At 45.3% G+C, this 17,957-nt stretch overlaps 1 protein-coding gene across 1 annotated transcript in view; it reads right to left on the bottom strand.

Moving 5' to 3' along the window:
* LOC115125703 (protein FAM193B-like) overlaps nucleotides 1-17,957 on the bottom strand; it is a 53,718-nt gene that overhangs the window by 30,251 nt on the left and 5,510 nt on the right. Inside the window, exons 3-6 of the mRNA XM_065018281.1 lie at nucleotides 10,291-10,477; nucleotides 9,622-9,834; nucleotides 6,252-6,966; nucleotides 2,743-2,932 (exon numbers count right to left, since the gene is read on the bottom strand). Of these exons, the coding sequence (XP_064874353.1) occupies nucleotides 2,743-2,932; nucleotides 6,252-6,966; nucleotides 9,622-9,834; nucleotides 10,291-10,477 (1,305 nt within the window). The remainder of the gene's footprint in view (nucleotides 1-2,742; nucleotides 2,933-6,251; nucleotides 6,967-9,621; nucleotides 9,835-10,290; nucleotides 10,478-17,957) is intronic.

The raw sequence follows: 17,957 nt of genomic DNA, 5'->3' as shown, positions 1-17,957 counted from the left end.
CACCCCATAATGACACCACAACACCCCATAATGACATCACAACACCCCATAATGACATCACAACACCCCATAATGACATCACAACACCCTCCATCACTACTATACATACAACACCCCATAATGACATCACAACACCCCATAATGACATCACAACACCCCATAATGACATCACAACACCCCATAATGACACCACAACACCCCATAATGACATCACAACACCCCATAATGACATCACAACACCCCATAATGACACCACAACACCCCATAATGACATCACAACACCCCATAATGACATCACAACACCCCATAATGACATCACAACACCCCTCCATCACTACTATACATACAACACCCCATAATGACATCACAACACCCCATAATGACATCACAACACCCCATAATGACACCACAACACCCTCCATCACTACTATACACACAACACCCCATAATGACATCACAACACCCCATAATGACATCACAACACCCCATAATGACACCACAACACCCCATAATGACACCACAACACCCCATAATGACATCACAACACCCCATAATGACACCACAACACCCCATAATGACATCACAACACCCCATAATGACACCACAACACCCCATAATGACATCACAACACCCCATAATGACATCACAACACCCCTCCATCACTACTATACATACAACACCCCATAATGACATCACAACACCCCATAATGACATCACAACACCCCATAATGACACCACAACACCCCTCCATCACTACTATACACACAACACCCCATAATGACATCACAACACCCCATAATGACATCACAACACCCCATAATGACATCACAACACCCCATAATGACATCACAACACCCCATAATGACATCACAACACCCCATAATGACACCACAACACCCCTCCATCACTACTATACACACAACACCCCATAATGACATCACAACACCCCATAATGACATCACAACACCCCATAATGACATCACAACACCCCATAATGACATCACAACACCCCATAATGACATCACAACACCCCATAATGACATCACAACACCCCATAATGACACCACAATACCCCATAATGACATCACAACACCCCATAATGACACCACAACACCCCATAATGACATCACAACACCCCATAATGACATCACAACACCCCTCCATCACTACTATACATACAACACCCCATAATGACATCACAACACCCCATAATGACATCACAACACCCCATAATGACACCACAACACCCCATAATGACATCACAACACCCCATAATGACAATACCCCATAATGACACCACAACACCCCATAATGACATCACAACACCCCATAATGACACCACAACACCCCATAATGACATCACAACACCCCATAATGACACCACAACACCCCATAATGACATCACAACACCCCATAATGACATCACAACACCCCATAATGACATCACAACACCCTCCATCACTACTATACATACAACACCCCATAATGACATCACAACACCCCATAATGACATCACAACACCCCATAATGACACCACAACACCCCATAATGACATCACAACACCCCATAATGACACCACAACACCCCATAATGACATCACAACACCCCATAATGACATCACAACACCCCATAATGACACCACAACACCCCATAATGACATCACAACACCCCATAATGACATCACAACACCCCATAATGACATCACAACACCCCTCCATCACTACTATACATACAACACCCCATAATGACATCACAACACCCCATAATGACATCACAACACCCCATAATGACACCACAACACCCCTCCATCACTACTATACACACAACACCCCATAATGACATCACAACACCCCATAATGACATCACAACACCCCATAATGACACCACAACACCCCATAATGACACCACAACACCCCATAATGACATCACAACACCCCATAATGACACCACAACACCCCATAATGACATCACAACACCCCATAATGACACCACAACACCCCATAATGACATCACAACACCCCATAATGACATCACAACACCCCTCCATCACTACTATACATACAACACCCCATAATGACATCACAACACCCCATAATGACATCACAACACCCCATAATGACACCACAACACCCCTCCATCACTACTATACACACAACACCCCATAATGACATCACAACACCCCATAATGACATCACAACACCCCATAATGACATCACAACACCCCATAATGACATCACAACACCCCATAATGACACCACAACACCCCATAATGACACCACAACACCCCATAATGACATCACAACACCCCATAATGACACCACAACACCCCATAATGACACCACAACACCCCATAATGACATCACAACACCCCATAATGACACCACAACACCCCATAATGACATCACAACACCCCATAATGACATCACAACACCCCATAATGACACCACAACACCCCTCCATCACTACTATACATACAACACCCCATAATGACATCACTACTATACATACAACACCCCATAATGACATCACAACACCCCTCCATCACTACTATACATACAACACCCCATAATGACATCACAACACCCCATAATGACATCACAACACCCCTCCATCACTACTATACATACAACACCCCATAATGACATCACTACTATACATACAACACCCCATAATGACATCACAACACCCCTCCATCACTACTATACATACAACACCCCATAATGACATCACTACTATACATACCGCGTTGTGTCCGAAGAACTCACAGTAGCAGCAGTCACAGTACTTCCCATCCTTCTGGTTGTTTGAGGAGGAAGCACAGGAGCTCCTCTCAGAACTAGAGTCCTCGTCCTCTCCCTCCTCCAGCTCCGAAGGGGGGTGACACAACCCCCCCGCCCCGTTAGACAGCTTATGTCCTTTACACGCCTGGTCCCTGGAGCACGGACACGGGATGCAGAGAACAGATAGTCAGATGTAGAGACAGAGAGAGACAGAAACCATGTTGAGTGAGGTGACTTTTAGAAGAATTCAGCAGTGATGACAGGTAGAACCACGACCATGTCTCATCACTAGATTCTAGAGCAGTGATGACAGGTAGAACCATGTCTCATCACTAGATTCTAGAGCAGTGATGACAGGTAGAACCATGTCTCATCACTAGATTCTAGAGCAGTGATGACAGGTAGAACCATGTCTCATCACTAGATTCTAGAGCAGTGATGACAGGTAGAACCACGACCATGTCTCATCACTAGATTCTAGAGCAGTGATGACAGGTAGAACCATGTCTCATCACTAGATTCTAGAGCAGTGATGACAGGTAGAACCACGACCATGTCTCATCACTAGATTCTAGAGCAGTGATGACAGGTAGAACCATGTCTCATCACTAGATTCTAGAGCAGTGATGACAGGTAGAACCATGTCTCATCACTAGATTCTAGAGCAGTAATGACAGGTAGAACCATGTCTCATCACTAGATTCTAGAGCAGTGATGACAGGTAGAACCATGTCTCATCACTAGATTCTAGAGCAGCAGACAGGTAGAACCATCTCATCACTAGATTCTAGAGCAGCAGACCGGTAGAACCATCTCATCACTAGATTCTAGAGCAGTGATGACAGGTAGAACCATGTCTCATCACTAGATTCTAGAGCAGCAGACCGGTAGAACCACGACCATGTCTCATCACTAGATTCTAGAGCAGTGATGACAGGTAGAACCACGACCATGTCTCGTCACTAGATTCTAGAGCAGTGATGACAGGTAGAACCATGTCTCATCACTAGATTCTAGAGCAGTGATGACAGGTAGAACCATGTCTCATCACTAGATTCTAGAGCAGCGATGACAGGTAGAACCATGTCTCGTCACTAGATTCTAGAGCAGCGATGACAGGTAGAACCATGTCTCATCACTAGATTCTAGAGCAGTGATGACAGGTAGAACCATGTCTCGTCACTAGATTCCAGAGGAGGCCATCTGAAATAATGTCTGTGTTCCAGTATCTCATGCAAATCGTTTAGTGTCCTCGCATGTTAGCGTGAAATGTACGACTTCATGTAATAAAATGTCTCTGCATTAGGGCAACACTCCCCAAACAAACACATCTTAGAGTCTGACATTTAGTCAGTGGTTATCAATTTAACCAGCTAAATAGTATTAGCAATCTGTTTGCAATCGAGCAATACATTTGATGGATCTACAGTGGCAAGAAACAGTACGTGAACCCTTTGGAATACATTTACATTTACATTTAAGTCATTTAGCAGACGCTCTTATCCAGAGCGACTAATAACCTGGACTTCTGCATAAATTGGTCATAGATGAAGATCAGATCAAATTTTAAGTCACAGCAATAGACAAACACGGTCTGCTTAAACTAATAACACACAATTATACGTTTTCATGTCTTTATTGAACACACAGTGTAAACACTCACAGTGCAGGGTGGGAAAAGTAGGTGAACCCTTGGATTTAATAACTGGTTGACCCTCCTTTGGCAGCAATAACCGCAACCAAACGTTTTCTCTGTAGTTGAGGATCAGACCTGCACAACGGCCAGGAGGAATTTTGGACCATTTCTCTTTACAAAACTGTTTCAATTCAACAATATTCTTGGGATGTCTGGTGTGAACTGCTCTCTTGAGGTGGTGCCACAGCATCTCAATCAGGTTGAGGTCAGGACTCTGACTGGGCCACTCCAGAAGGTCAGGACTCTGACTGGGCCACCCCAGAAGGTCAGGACTCTGACTGGGCCACTCCAGAAGGTCAGGACTCTGACTGGGCCACTCCAGAAGGTCAGGACTCTGACTGGGCCACTCCAGAAGGTCAGGACTCTGACTGGGCCACTCCAGAAGGTCAGGACTCTGACTGGGCCACTCCAGAAGGTCAGGACTCTGACTGGGCCACTCCAGAAGGTCAGGACTCTGACTGGGCCACTCCAGAAGGTCAGGACTCTGACTGGGCCACTCCAGAAGGCGTATTTTCTTCTGTTGTTGATTTACTTCTGTGTTTTGGGTCGTTGTCCTGTTGCATCACCCAACTTCTGTTGAGCTTCAATTGGCGAACAGATAAGACTTACGTTCTCCTGCAAAACGTCTTGATGAACTTCTGGTTGAATTCATTTTCCCGTCGATGATCGCAAGCTGTCCAGGTCCTGAGGCAGCAAAGCATATTCAAACCATGATGCTCCCTCCACCATACTTTACAGTTGGGTTTGGTGTTGGTCTTCTGTGCTGTGCCTTTTTTTTCTCCACACATAGTGTTGTGTGTACCTTCCCAACAACTCAACTGTAGTTTCACCTGTCCACAGAATATCTTTGCCAGTAGCACTGTGGAACATCCAGGTGCACTTTTGCAGATTTTAGAAGTGCAGCAATGTTTTTTTTGGACAACAGTGGCTTCTTCCGTGGTGTCCTCCCATGAACACCATTCTTGTTTAGTGTTTTACGTATCGTAGACTCGTCAACAGAGATGTTAGCATGTTACAGAGATTTCTGTAAGTCTTTAGCTGACACTCTAGGATTCTTCTAAATCTCATTGAGCGTTCTGCTCTGTGCTCTTGCAGTCATCTTTGCAGGACGGCTACTCCTAGGGAGAGTAGCAACAGTGCTGAACTTTCTCCATTTATAGACAATGTGTCTTACAGTAGACTGATGAACATCAAGGCTTTTAGAGATACTTTTGGAACCCTTTCCAGCTTTATACAAGTCAACAATTCTTAATCTTGTGTCTTCTGAGATCTCTTTTGTTCGAGGCATGGTTCTTGTGAATAGCAAACTCAAATGTTGTGAGTGTTTTTTATAGGGCAGCTCTAACCAACATCTCCAATCTCGTCTCATTGATTGGACTCCAGGTTAGCGTGACTCCTGACTCCAATTAGCTTTTGGAGAAGTCGTTAGCCTAGCGGGGGGGGTTCACATACTTTCACAACCTACACTGTGAATGTTTAAATGACACATTCAATATAGACAAGAAAAATACAATAATCAGTGTGTTATTAGTTTGAGCAGACTGGGTTTGTCTGGTGTCGTGACCTAGATGAAGATCAGATCACATGACCAATTTATGCAGAAGTCCAGTTAATTCCAAAGGGTTCACATACTGTTTCTTGCCACTGTAGCTAGACTAATATAACTTAGAGTACCCCGCTATGTGGTGTAAACAGAAGTCCAGGTAAATCCAAAGGGTCCACATACTGTCGTTCTCCCATCTAATTCCTGTGAAACTATCTACAAAACTACCAACCTGCAGGCGCCAGCGGACAGGTGTTGCCCAGCGGACAGGTGTTGCCCAGCGGACAGGTGTTGCCCAGCGGACAGGTGTTGCCCAGCGGTCAACGTGTTGGAAGAGGGCAGCGCCCCCCCACTGTGGCCATTACAGGGGTGGTTACAGCCCATCTGGGAGGGGCCCAGTTTGCTGTGCTGGCCGTTCACAGGAGGAATGTGTGAGTTCTTACACGCCAAGGGCTTATGGAGGGCCGCTGCTGAGCAGTCAGGGCCACCCAAGGCCCCCAGCTTGGCCCCTGTTGGGCAGTCAGGGCCACCCAAGGCCCCCAGCTTGGCCCCTGTTGGGCAGTCAGGGCCACCCAAGGCCCCCAGCTTGGCCCCTGCTGAGCAGTCAGGGCCACCCAAGGCCCCCAGCTTGGCCCCTGCTGAGCAGTCAGGGCCACCCAAGGCCCCCAGCTTGGCCCCTGCTGAGCAGTCAGGGCCACCCAGGGCCCCCAGCTTGGCCCCTGCCGCGGGGACGTGGAGGTTTGGTACCAGCGGGGAGAAGGGGGCGTGAGCAGCTAGACCGGGAGAGGAGGAGGAGGATGTGACATGGCCGTGCTGCTGCCCTCCGGAGCTCGGCTTGAGGGGAAGGAGAGAGGAATGCTGAGAGGAGGAGGAGAGGCCAGTGGGGCTGTTGGGGGGGACAGACAGGTCTGAGTGTTGGTGGTGGTCGCTGGGGTGGAATGCTTCCCCTGGAGGACAGAGGAGAGACAAGTGTTGAGTGGAATATTGGACAAACATAGTTGTGATTCCCAGTGGTTACAGATGTCTGCTTGTCTCTAGAAGTGTAATCCATGGGCCATATCTCTGCTTCTCTCTAGATTAATAATCTATGGGCCATATCTCTGCTTCTCTCTAGATTAATAATCTATGGGCCATATCTCTGCTTCTCTCTAGAGGTGTAATCCATGGGCCATATCTCTGCTTCTCTCTAGAGGTGTAATCTATGGGCCATATATCTGCTTCTCTCTAGAGGTGTAATCTATGGGCCATATCTCTGCCTCTCTCTAGATTAATAATCTATGGGCCATATCTCTGCTTCTCTCTAGATTAATAATCTATGGGCCATATCTCTGCTTCTCTCTAGAGGTGTAATCTATGGGCCATATCTCTGCCTCTCTCTAGATTAATAATCTATGGGCCATATCTCTGCTTTTCTCTCTAGAGGTGTAATATATGGGCCATATCTCTGCTTCTCTCTAGAGGTGTAATCTATGGGCCATATCTCTGCTTCTCTCTAGAGGTGTAATCTATGGGCCATATCGCTGCTTCTCTCTAGAGGTGTAATCTATGGGCCATATCTCTGCCTCTCTCTAGATTAATAATCTATGGGCCATATCTCTGCCTCTCTCTAGATTAATAATCTATGGGCCATATCTCTGCCTCTCTCTAGATTAATAATCTATGGGCCATATCTCTGTTTCTCTCTAGATTAATAATCTATGGGCCATATCTCTGCTTCTCTCTCTAGAGGTGTAATCCATGGGACATATCTCTGCTAATCTCTAGATTAATAATATATGGGCCATATCTCTGCTTCTCTCTAGAGGTGTAATCTATGGGCCATATCTCTGCTTCTCTCTAGAGGTGTAATCTATGGGCCATATCTCTGCTTCTCTCTAGAGGTGTAATCTATGGGCCATATCTCTGCCTCTCTCTAGATTAATAATCTATGGGCCATATCTCTGCTTCTCTCTAGATTAATAATCTATGGGCCATATCACTGTTTCTCTCTAGATTAATAATCTATGGGCCATATCTCTGCTTCTCTCTCTAGAGGTGTAATCCATGGGACATATCTCTGCTAATCTCTAGATTAATAATATATGGGCCATATCTCTGCTTCTCTCTAGAGGTGTAATCTATGGGCCATATCTCTGCTTCTCTCTAGAGGTGTAATCTATGGGCCATATCTCTGCTTCTCTCTAGAGGTGTAATCTATGGGCCATATCTCTGCTTCTCTCTAGATTAATAATCTATGGGCCATATCTCTGCCTCTCTCTAGATTAATAATCTATGGGCCATATCTCTGCTTCTCTCTAGATTAATAATCTATGGGCCATATCTCTGCTTCTCTCTAGATTAATAATATATGGGCCATATCTCTGCTTCTCTCTAGAGGTGTAATCTATGGGCCATATCTCTGCCTCTCTCTAGATTAATAATCTATGGGCCATATCTCTGTTTCTCTCTAGATTAATAATCTATGGGCCATATCTCTGCTTCTCTCTCTAGAGGTGTAATCCATGGGCCATATCTCTGCTAATCTCTAGATTAATAATCTATGGGCCATATCTCTGCTTCTCTCTAGATTAATAATCTATGGGCCATATCTCTGCTTCTCTCTCTAGAGGTGTAATCCATGGGACATATCTCTGCTAATCTCTAGATTAATAATATATGGGCCATATCTCTGCTTCTCTCTAGAGGTGTAATCTATGGGCCATATCTCTGCTTCTCTCTAGAGGTGTAATCTATGGGCCATATCTCTGCTTCTCTCTAGAGGTGTAATCTATGGGCCATATCTCTGCTTCTCTCTAGAGGTGTAATCTATGGGCCATATCTCTGCTTCTCTCTAGATTAATAATCTATGGGCCATATCTCTGCTTCTCTCTAGAGGTGTAATCTATGGGCCATATCTCTGCCTCTCTCTAGATTAATAATCTATGGGCCATATCTCTGCCTCTCTCTAGATTAATAATCTATGGGCCATATCTCTGCCTCTCTCTAGATTAATAATCTATGGGCCATATCTCTGTTTCTCTCTAGATTAATAATCTATGGGCCATATCTCTGCTTCTCTCTCTAGAGCTGTAATCCATGGGCCATATCTCTGCTTCTCTCTAGATTAATAATCTATGGGCCATATCTCTGCTTCTCTCTAGATTAATAATCTATGGGCCATATCTCTGCTTCTCTCTAGAGGTGTAATCTATGGGCCATATCTCTGCCTCTCTCTAGATTAATAATCTATGGGCCATATCTCTGCCTCTCTCTAGATTAATAATCTATGGGCCATATCTCTGCCTCTCTCTAGATTAATAATCTATGGGCCATATCTCTGTTTCTCTCTAGATTAATAATCTATGGGCCATATCTCTGCTTCTCTCTCTAGAGCTGTAATCCATGGGCCATATCTCTGCTTCTCTCTAGATTAATAATCTATGGGCCATATCTCTGCTTCTCTCTAGATTAATAATCTATGGGCCATATCTCTGCTTCTCTCTCTAGAGCTGTAATCTATGCGCTATTGTCAACAGGACACGTGAACAGTAATTCAGGTTAGATGCCGGTATGTCTTGAATTCTCTGTGTCCTAAAAAGGGTGGAGAGAAAGAGAGATCTCACCAGGCGGTGTTGGTCGTCGGCACATGGTCTTGAAGTGCTTTGGGGTGGTCTTACAGAGGTCCCCGGAGGTAGAGAGCGGGCTCCCGGGGGAAGAACCACTGGAATTCTGGGAAGGGTGGCTGTAGGGGCACACTTTGGCCCCAGGCGTTTTAGCAGATTTCCCAGGAGCCTCGTGAGAGACTCGCTTCTCATGACACGCTGGTCCCCCTGTTCCTATTGGACCAGAGGAGGAGGGATAATGAAGAGGAGAGAAGGAAGAAGGTTTTACTCAGAGGAGTAACAGGTTGTGTTTCTGTAGTCAGTAGCTAGCTACACACTGAAGTCGTTCCCTCTATTTGGTCAGTGTAAATGTCGGCAAATGTTACAATTTTGTTAACGTAAATTAATTGAAAACATGCCAAATAATGAAATGTCTAAATTAGTTTGCATCTGTTTACGACTTAACCTTGAGAGATCTGAGCAGAGAGAGAGAGAGAGAGAGAGAGAGCAGGAGAGAGAGAAGAGAGCAGAGAGAGAGAAGAGAGCAGAGAGAGAGCAGGAGAGAGACAGAGAGAGAGAGAGAAGAGAGAAGAGAGCAGAGAGAGAGCAGGAGAGAGACAGAGAGAGAGAAGAGAGCAGAGAGAGAGCAGGAGAGAGAGAGAGAGAGATGTAAACACACCGTGACCTCACCTTGCTGTGCGTGCGAGGCAGTGCTGTGGTTGCAGTGAATCCCTCCGTTGCTGTGAGCCGAGTTCCAGAGACCAGAAAGCTTATGGGCTGAGAGGAAGGAGGATGGGTCCCAGTCTACCGAGCTCTGCTCTGGGTAACCTTCACTACAGCTCTGAGCCCTACACGATGATGAGTGGGACAACGGAACCTGGGGGGGGGAGATGCTAGTTCAGGACATGGTTGATGGGTACAGCCCCCCCCACCCACTAACATTTGATGCTGTAGCTAGAGCACATGTTGTAGCTATGCTCTAAAGCAGCATCCAGATCCATAGGATGTAGTGATCACAATATAGTAGCCATATCTAGGAAAACCATAGGATGTAGTGATCACAATATAGTAGCCATATCTAGGAAAACCATAGGATGTAGTGATCACAATATAGTAGCCATATCTAGGAAAACCATAGGATGTAGTGATCACAATATAGTAGCCATATCTAGGAAAACCATAGGATGTAGTGATCACAATATAGTAGCCATATCTAGGAAAACCAAAGGATGTAGTGATCACAATATAGTAGCCATATCTAGGAAAACCATAGGATGTAGTGATCACAATATAGTATCCATATCTAGGAAAACCATAGGATGTAGTGATCACAATATAGTAGCCATATCTAGGAAAACCATAGGATGTAGTGATCACAATATAGTAGCCATATCTAGGAAAACCATAGGATGTAGTGATCACAATATAGTAGCCATATCTAGGAAAACCAAAGGATGTAGTGATCACAATATAGTAGCCATATCTAGGAAAACCAAAGGATGTAGTGATCACAATATAGTAGCCATATCTAGGAAAACCATAGGATGTAGTGATCACAATATAGTATCCATATCTAGGAAAACCAAAGGATGTAGTGATCACAATATAGTATCCATATCTAGGAAAACCATAGGATGTAGTGATCACAATATAGTAGCCATATCTAGGAAAACCACAGGATGTAGTGATCACAATATAGTAGCCATATCTAGGAAAACCATAGGATGTAGTGATCACAATATAGTAGCCATATCTAGGAAAACCAAAGGATGTAGTGATCACAATATAGTAGCCATATCTAGGAAAACCAAAGGATGTAGTGATCACAATATAGTAGCCATATCTAGGAAAACCATAGGATGTAGTGATCACAATATAGTAGCCATATCTAGGAAAACCATAGGATGTAGTGATCACAATATAGTAGCCATATCTAGGAAAACCAAAGGATGTAGTGATCACAATATAGTAGCCATATCTAGGAAAACCATAGGATGTAGTGATCACAATATAGTAGCCATATCTAGGAAAACCATAGGATGTAGTGATCACAATATAGTAGCCATATCTAGGAAAACCATAGGATGTAGTGATCACAATATAGTAGCCATATCTAGGAAAACCATAGGATGTAGTGATCACAATATAGTATCCATATCTAGGAAAACCAAAGGATGTAGTGATCACAATATAGTAGCCATATCTAGGAAAACCATAGGATGTAGTGATCACAATATAGTAGCCATATCTAGGAAAACCATAGGATGTAGTGATCACAATATAGTAGCCATATCTAGGAAAACCAAAGGATGTAGTGATCACAATATAGTAGCCATATCTAGGAAAACCATAGGATGTAGTGATCACAATATAGTAGCCATATCTAGGAAAACCATAGGATGTAGTGATCACAATATAGTAGCCATATCTAGGAAAACCATAGGATGTAGTGATCACAATATAGTAGCCATATCTAGGAAAACCATAGGATGTAGTGATCACAATATAGTATCCATATCTAGGAAAACCAAAGGATGTAGTGATCACAATATAGTAGCCATATCTAGGAAAACCAAAGGATGTAGTGATCACAATATAGTAGCCATATCTAGGAAAACCATAGGATGTAGTGATCACAATATAGTAGCCATATCTAGGAAAACCAAAGGCTGGAACTAATATAGTGTATAAGAGGTCATATCTAGGAAAACCACAGTTCCAAAGCTTTGGGGCTTTTCATCTTCAATTAAATGTTGGGCAAAAAGGCAAACTCAGCGCCATCATTCATTGAATCAGATTCGTCACTAAACCCACTGATATATACTTTAAAGATAAAAAAAAAAATGTATTGGCAAGATTATTACGTTAGGGATGACATGCCAGCAACAAACACCAAATATAACTGATCAAATTATGAAAGACAAGCATTGTTACCAACCCATAGTAAACGTCTGGGGGAAAAAAAATGGCCCAGATACACTGCTATTTGACAGGAAACAAATTGACAACAGACTTTCAGCACGCTTACATGGAAGGACACTCAACAAGCACAGCACTTACACAAATGACAGATGATTGGCTGAGAGAAATTGATGATAAAAAAAGGTTGTGGGAGCCGTTTTTGTTAGACTTCAGTGGGGCTCGTGACATTATCGATCAGAGTCTGCTGCTGGAAAAACGTATGGCTTTACACCCCCTGCTATAATGTGGATAAAGAGTTACCTGTCTAACAGAACACAGAGGGTGTTATGGCTTTACACCCCCTGCTATAATGTGGATAAAGAGTTACCTGTCTAACAGAACACAGAGGGTGTTATGGCTTTACACCCCCTGCTATGATGTGGATAAAGAGTTACCTGTCTAACAGAACACAGAGGGTGTTATGGCTTTACACCCCCTGCTATAATGTGGATAAAGAGTTACCTGTCTAACAGAACACAGAGGGTGTTATGGCTTTACACCCCTGCTATGATGTGGATAAAGAGTTACCTGTCTAACAGAACACAGAGGGTGTTATGGCTTTACACCCCCTGCTATAATGTGGATAAAGAGTTACCTGTCTAACAGAACACAGAGGGTGTTATGGCTTTACACCCCTGCTATGATGTGGATAAAGAGTTACCTGTCTAACAGAACACAGAGGGTGTTATGGCTTTACACCCCCTGCTATGATGTGGATAAAGAGTTACCTGTCTAACAGAACACAGAGGGTGTTATGGCTTTACACCCCCTGCTATGATGTGGATAAAGAGTTACCTGTCTAACAGAACACAGAGGGTGTTATGGCTTTACACCCCCTGCTATAATGTGGATAAAGAGTTACCTGTCTAACAGAACACAGAGGGTGTTATGGCTTTACACCCCCTGCTATAATGTGGATAAAGAGTTACCTGTCTAACAGAACACAGAGGGTGTTATGGCTTTACACCCCCTGCTATGATGTGGATAAAGAGTTACCTGTCTAACAGAACACAGAGGGTGTTATGGCTTTACACCCCCATGCTATGATGTGGATAAAGAGTTACCTGTCTAACAGAACACAGAGGGTGTTATGGCTTTACACCCCCTGCTATGATGTGGATAAAGAGTTACCTGTCTAACAGAACACAGAGGGTGTTATGGCTTTACACCCCCCTGCTATGATGTGGATAAAGAGTTACCTGTCTAACAGAACACAGAGGGTGTTATGGCTTTACACCCCCTGCTATGATGTGGATAAAGAGTTACCTGTCTAACAGAACACAGAGGGTGTTATGGCTTTACACCCCCTGCTATAATGTGGATAAAGAGTTACCTGTCTAACAGAACACAGAGGGTGTTATGGCTTTACATCCCCTGCTATGATGTGGATAAAGAGTTACCTGTCTAACAGAACACAGAGGGTGTTATGGCTTTACACCCCCTGCTATAATGTGGATAAAGAGTTACCTGTCTAACAGAACACAGAGGGTGTTATGGCTTTACACCCCCTGCTATGATGTGGATAAAGAGTTACCTGTCTAACAGAACACAGAGGGTGTTATGGCTTTACACCCCCTGCTATGATGTGGATAAAGAGTTACCTGTCTAACAGAACACAGAGGGTGTTATGGCTTTACACCCCTGCTATAATGTGGATGAAGAGTTACCTGTCTAACAGAACACAGAGGGTGTTATGGCTTTACACCCCTGCTATGATGTGGATGAAGAGTTACCTGTCTAACAGAACACAGAGGGTGTTATGGCTTTACACCCCCTGCTATGATGTGGATAAAGAGTTACCTGTCTAACAGAACACAGAGGGTGTTATGGCTTTACACCCCCTGCTATGATGTGGATGAAGAGTTACCTGTCTAACAGAACACAGAGGGTGTTATGGCTTTACACCCCCTGCTATGATGTGGATAAAGAGTTACCTGTCTAACAGAACACAGAGGGTGTTATGGCTTTACACCCCCTGCTATGTGGATAAAGAGTTACCTGTCTAACAGAACACAGAGGGTGTTATGGCTTTACACCCCCTGCTATAATGTGGGTAAAGAGTTACCTGTCTAACAGAACACAGAGGGTGTTATGGCTTTACACCCCCTGCTATAATGTGGATAAAGAGTTACCTGTCTAACAGAACACAGAGGGTGTTATGGCTTTACACCCCCTGCTATAATGTGGATAAAGAGTTACCTGTCTAACAGAACACAGAGGGTGTTATGGCTTTACACCCCCTGCTATAATGTGGATAAAGAGTTACCTGTCTAACAGAACACAGAGGGTGTTATGGCTTTACACCAAACTGCTATATTGTGGATGAAGAGTTACCTGTCTAACAGAACACAGAGGGTGTTATGGCTTTACACCCCCTGCTATGATGTGGATAAAGAGTTACCTGTCTAACAGAACACAGAGGGTGTTATGGCTTTACACCCCCCTGCTATGATGTGGATAAAGAGTTACCTGTCTAACAGAACACAGAGGGTGTTATGGCTTTACACCCCCTGCTATAATGTGGATAAAGAGTTACCTGTCTAACAGAACACAGAGGGTGTTATGGCTTTACACCCCCTGCTATAATGTGGATAAAGAGTTACCTGTCTAACAGAACACAGAGGGTGTTATGGCTTTACACCCCCTGCTATAATGTGGATAAAGAGTTACCTGTCTAACAGAACACAGAGGGTGTTATGGCTTTACACCCCCTGCTATAATGTGGATAAAGAGTTACCTGTCTAACAGAACACAGAGGGTGTTATGGCTTTACACCCCCTGCTATAATGTGGATAAAGAGTTACCTGTCTAACAGAACACAGAGGGTGTTATGGCTTTACACCCCCTGCTATAATGTGGATAAAGAGTTACCTGTCTAAGTCAGTTAAGAACACATTCTTATTTATATTGACGGCCTACTGGGGAACGGTGGGTTAAACTGCCTTGTTCAGGGGAACAGTGGGTTAACTGCCTTGTTCAGGGGAACGGTGGGTTAACTGCCTTGTTCAGGGGAACGGTGGGTTAACTGCCTTGTTCAGGGGAACGGTGGGTTAAACTGCCTTGTTCAGGGGAACGGTGGGTTAACTGCCTTGTTCAGGGGAACGGTGGGTTAACTGCCTTGTTCAGGGGAACGGTGGGTTAACTGCCTTGTCCAGGGGAACGGTGGGTTAACTGCCTTGTTCAGGGGAACAGTGGGTTAACTGCCTTGTTCAGGGGAACGGTGGGTTAACTGCCTTGTCCAGGGGAACGGTGGGTTAACTGCCTTGTTCAGGGGAACAGTGGGTTAACTGCCTTGTTCAGGGGAACAGTGGGTTAACTGCCTTGTTCAGGGGAACAGTGGGTTAACTGCCTTGTTCAGGGGAACGGTGGGTTAACTGCCTTGTTCAGGGGAACGGTGGGTTAACTGCCTTGTTCAGGGGAACGGTGGGTTAACTGCCTTGTTCAGGGGAACGGTGGGTTAACTGCCTTGTTCAGGGGAACGGTGGGTTAACTGCCTTGTTCAGGGGAACAGTGGGTTAACTGCCTTGTTCAGGGGAACAGTGGGTTAACTGCCTTGTTCAGGGGAACAGTGGGTTAACTGCCTTGTTCAGGGAACGGTGGGTTAACTGCCTTGTTCAGGGGAACGGTGGGTTAACTGCCTTGTTCAGGGGAACAGTGGGTTAACTGCCTTGTTCAGGGGAACAGTGGGTTAACTGCCTTGTTCAGGGGAACAGTGGGTTAACTGCCTTGTTCAGGGGAACAGTGGGTTAACTGCCTTGTTCAGGGGAACAGTGGGTTAACTGCCTTGTTCAGGGGAACAGTGGGTTAACTGCCTTGTTCAGGGGAACAGTGGGTTAACTGCCTTGTTCAGGGGAACAGTGGGTTAACTGCCTTGTTCAGGGGCAGAGCGACAGATTTTTACATTGTGAGCTCTGGGATTCGAATAAGCAACCTTTTTGTTACTGTCCTAACGCTCTAACCACTAGGCTACCTGCCGTCTCTACGCTCTAACCACTAGGCTACCTGCCGTCTCTACGCTCTAACCACTGGGCTACCTGCCGTCTACGCTCTAACCACTGGGCTACCTGCCGTCTCTACGCTCTAACCACTAGGCTACCTGCCGCCCCTACGCTCTAACCACTAGGCTACCTGCCACCTCTACGCTCTAACCACTAGGCTACCTGCCGTCTCTACGCTCTAACCACTGGGCTACCTGCCGTCTCTACGCTCTAACCACTAGGCTAACCTGTCGTCTCTACGCTCTAACCACTGGGTTACCTGTCGTCTCTACGCTCTAACCACTGGGCTACCTGCCGTCTCTACGCTCTAACCACTGGGCTACCTGTCGTCTCTACGCTCTAACCACTGGGCTACCTGTCGTCTCTACGCTCTAACCACTAGGCTACCTGTCGTCTCTACGCTCTAACCACTAGGCTACCTGCCGTCTCTACGCTCTAACCACTAGGCTACCTGCCGTCTCTACGCTCTAACCACTAGGCTACCTGCCGTCTCTACGCTCTAACCACTGGGCTACCTGCCGTCTCTACGCTCTAACCACTGGGCTACCTGCCGTCCCTACACTCTAACCACTGGGTTACCTGCCGTCTCTACGCTCTAACCACTGGGCTACCTGCCGTCTCTACGCTCTAACCACTGGGCTACCTGCCGTCTCTACGCTCTAACCACTGGGCTACCTGCCGTCTCTACGCTCTAACCACTGGGCTACCTGCCGTCTCTACGCTCTAACCACTAGGTTACCTGCCGTCTCTACGCTCTAACCACTGGGCTACCTGCCGTCTCTACGCTCTAACCACTGGGCTACCTGCCGTCTCTACGCTCTAACCACTGGGCTACCTGTCGTCTCTACGCTCTAACCACTAGGCTACCTGCCGTCTCTACGCTCTAACCACTAGGCTACCTGCCGTCTCTACGCTCTAACCACTAGGCTACCTGCCACCTCTACACTCTAACCACTGGGCTACCTGCCGTCTCTACACTCTAACCACTGGGCTACCTGCCTGACTAAATTGCTACAACACTATCAACAAGGCAGGTCCTAGTTTCTACCTTCTTAACAACACTATCAACAAGGCAGGTCCTACAGGCCCTAGTTTCTGAATAATGTGCTCCCCCGTTTAACATGAATAATGTGCTCCCCCGTTTAACATGAATAATGTGCTCCCCCGTTTAACATGAATAATGTGCTCCCCCGTTTAACATGAATAATGTGCTCCCCCGTTTAACGTGAATAATGTGCTCTCCCGTTTATGGACCTCGCTTTGTGCACGGGGCATTGTCATGCTGAAACAGGAAAGGGCCTGACCCCCAATTGGTGGAGGGATTCATCACTCCAGAGAACACCTTTCCACTGCTCCAGAGTCCAATGGCGACGAGCTTTACACCACTCCAGCTGACGC

The sequence above is a fragment of the Oncorhynchus nerka genome, linkage group LG5 (genome assembly GCF_034236695.1).
Source record: "Oncorhynchus nerka isolate Pitt River linkage group LG5, Oner_Uvic_2.0, whole genome shotgun sequence".
Lineage (NCBI taxonomy): Eukaryota > Metazoa > Chordata > Actinopteri > Salmoniformes > Salmonidae > Oncorhynchus > Oncorhynchus nerka.
The sequence above is the reverse complement of the archived record's forward strand: the minus strand, read 5'-3'. Positions and strand labels throughout refer to the sequence as shown.